Here is a 1,790-nt window from a genome sequence, read left to right as displayed (position 1 = left end):
CTACCTGTAAAATTTTAAATCAATTCATGGGTTCTTTGAAAAATTACAATGACTTAAAAGTTGCATGTTCCCTTATGGTAATCATTTTTCCCAGCCAATACATTCTTAAATCGATACGATAAAAGTTTGCTTTTGTTGTTTGCGCGATCCAGTTTCGCGGAAACTTTCGACGCCAGGGTGGTACGTGATGAACGTCGCGTTAATAGAGAATTACTTAACAACTGAAAGTTTCACGTGTCATTGATATTCCTCTCGTTTAGTGATGGCAACACGTGCGCCACTCGTCCCGGGGTTTCCTTCGACCGATTTCTACGGTATCGGAACCAATTCCTCAGTAGCCAAGAGACTGCTTCACGAACAGGGACTTTCGAACCAGTGCCGAGAATCGATCTTTTTTATTTCGCGTTTCTTCATAATAATTCTAATCGTTACAAGAGTGTAATATTCCATTTTTTACTAAAAGAGAACAAAACATTTTTAACTAATAATTAAATTGCAAAAATATTAGAAATTAAATACAAAAAATGTCTGAACTATTATTTTGAAAAGCATCCTTCGTTTATAATAAATATTCGTATTCAATCTGTACATACGTTTTAATTATTTTTTGACAAAGAGTGTCCTATTAAAAATAATCACCTTTTAGTGAATTTTATTTAATCGGTGTTTGTTTATTTCTGATCTCTTATTATTATTGCAGACAGTTGATAAGAACGCTTAGGAAGGAGTAGAAGATGGGGATTGAAAGTGTTTTAGCGGGTGGGTTGACTTCGGCGTCGAGCGGGCTTTCGTGGTTCTTCCCGGTGCTCGCGGCAGCGTTGGTCTACTTCCAATACGAAGTGATGGACAACGAAGCACCGCCGATTAACATACCGTCCGAAGTGTTGCTACCCTCCTACGATTTTATCGTAATAGGAGCAGGGTCCGCAGGTACGTTTGTTAAGGATGTACTGGCTATACAGTTAATCCCAAAAGTTTATGTGCCTTAGAAAAACGCATTTCCTATAATTAAAAACAAACCAGACGTCGGAAGAATAATGCTAATAATAAATAGCTACGTGCAAAAAAGTATCGAAGGAAATATCCAATTAAGTATTGATGCTGACGAAAAAGTTGTTTTTCTTCTAACTTCGATATTTAACGAGTTCGGGAAAATGGCATACGACCTTTCTTGTAGAGGACGACGAGACCTACAATCTCTATATAAAAGTTTCTCGCTAGCATCAATAGTTTACGAGTAATTTGCAAAAAACTGTTTTTCGTTTTTTGCAAATAACTCGGTAACTATTGGCACTAGCGAATTCTTTTTACACAGAAATTGTAGATCTCGTCGTCCCCTACAAAATGAGCCTAAATACGTCCCCCTACGTCCATCCGTTCGGGAGTTATTGAGGAAAAACGAAAAGTCTTTTTAAAAGTTCACAGATTCTTCGGGCGAATTGCAGAATCTGAAGGCGAATTCGCCCGTCGAATCTGTGAACTTTTAAAAAGACTTTTCGTTTTTCCTCAATAACTCCCGAACGGATGGACGTAGGGGGGCGTATTTAGAAGCATTTTGTAGGGGACGACGAGGTCTCCAATTACTGTGCAAAAAGAATTCGCTAGTGCCAATAGTTAAAGAGTTATAGGCGAAAAACGAAAAACGGTTTTTTGCAAATTACTCGCGAACTGTTGATGCTAGCGAGAAACCTTTATATAGAGATTGTAGCTCTCGCCGTTCCCTACAAAATGGATCTAAACACGTCCCCTTGTGCCCATCCGTTTGGAAGTTATTGGCGAAAAACAGAAAA

At 38.4% G+C, this 1,790-nt stretch overlaps 1 protein-coding gene across 1 annotated transcript; it reads left to right on the top strand.

Moving 5' to 3' along the window:
- The first annotated feature begins 625 nt into the window (after positions 1-625).
- LOC113463925 (uncharacterized) lies at positions 626-1,008 on the top strand. The gene has a single exon (XM_026811158.1). The coding sequence runs from the start codon at positions 735-737 to the stop codon at positions 987-989; it is 255 nt and encodes an 84-aa protein (XP_026666959.1). The 5' UTR covers positions 626-734; the 3' UTR covers positions 990-1,008.
- Positions 1,009-1,790: the final 782 nt, after the last annotated feature.

The sequence above is a fragment of the Ceratina calcarata genome, unplaced genomic scaffold (assembly GCF_001652005.2).
Source record: "Ceratina calcarata isolate Rehan_Ccalc_2016 unplaced genomic scaffold, ASM165200v1 scaffold1100, whole genome shotgun sequence".
Taxonomy (NCBI): Eukaryota; Metazoa; Arthropoda; class Insecta; order Hymenoptera; family Apidae; genus Ceratina; species Ceratina calcarata.
This window is presented reverse-complemented; position numbering and strand designations above follow the sequence as displayed.

Bases quoted from the DNA above. Each gene is read 5' to 3' on its own strand.
- LOC113463925 (XM_026811158.1), top strand. From the start codon at position 735: ATGGGGATTGAAAGTGTTTTAGCGGGTGGGTTGACTTCGGCGTCGAGC.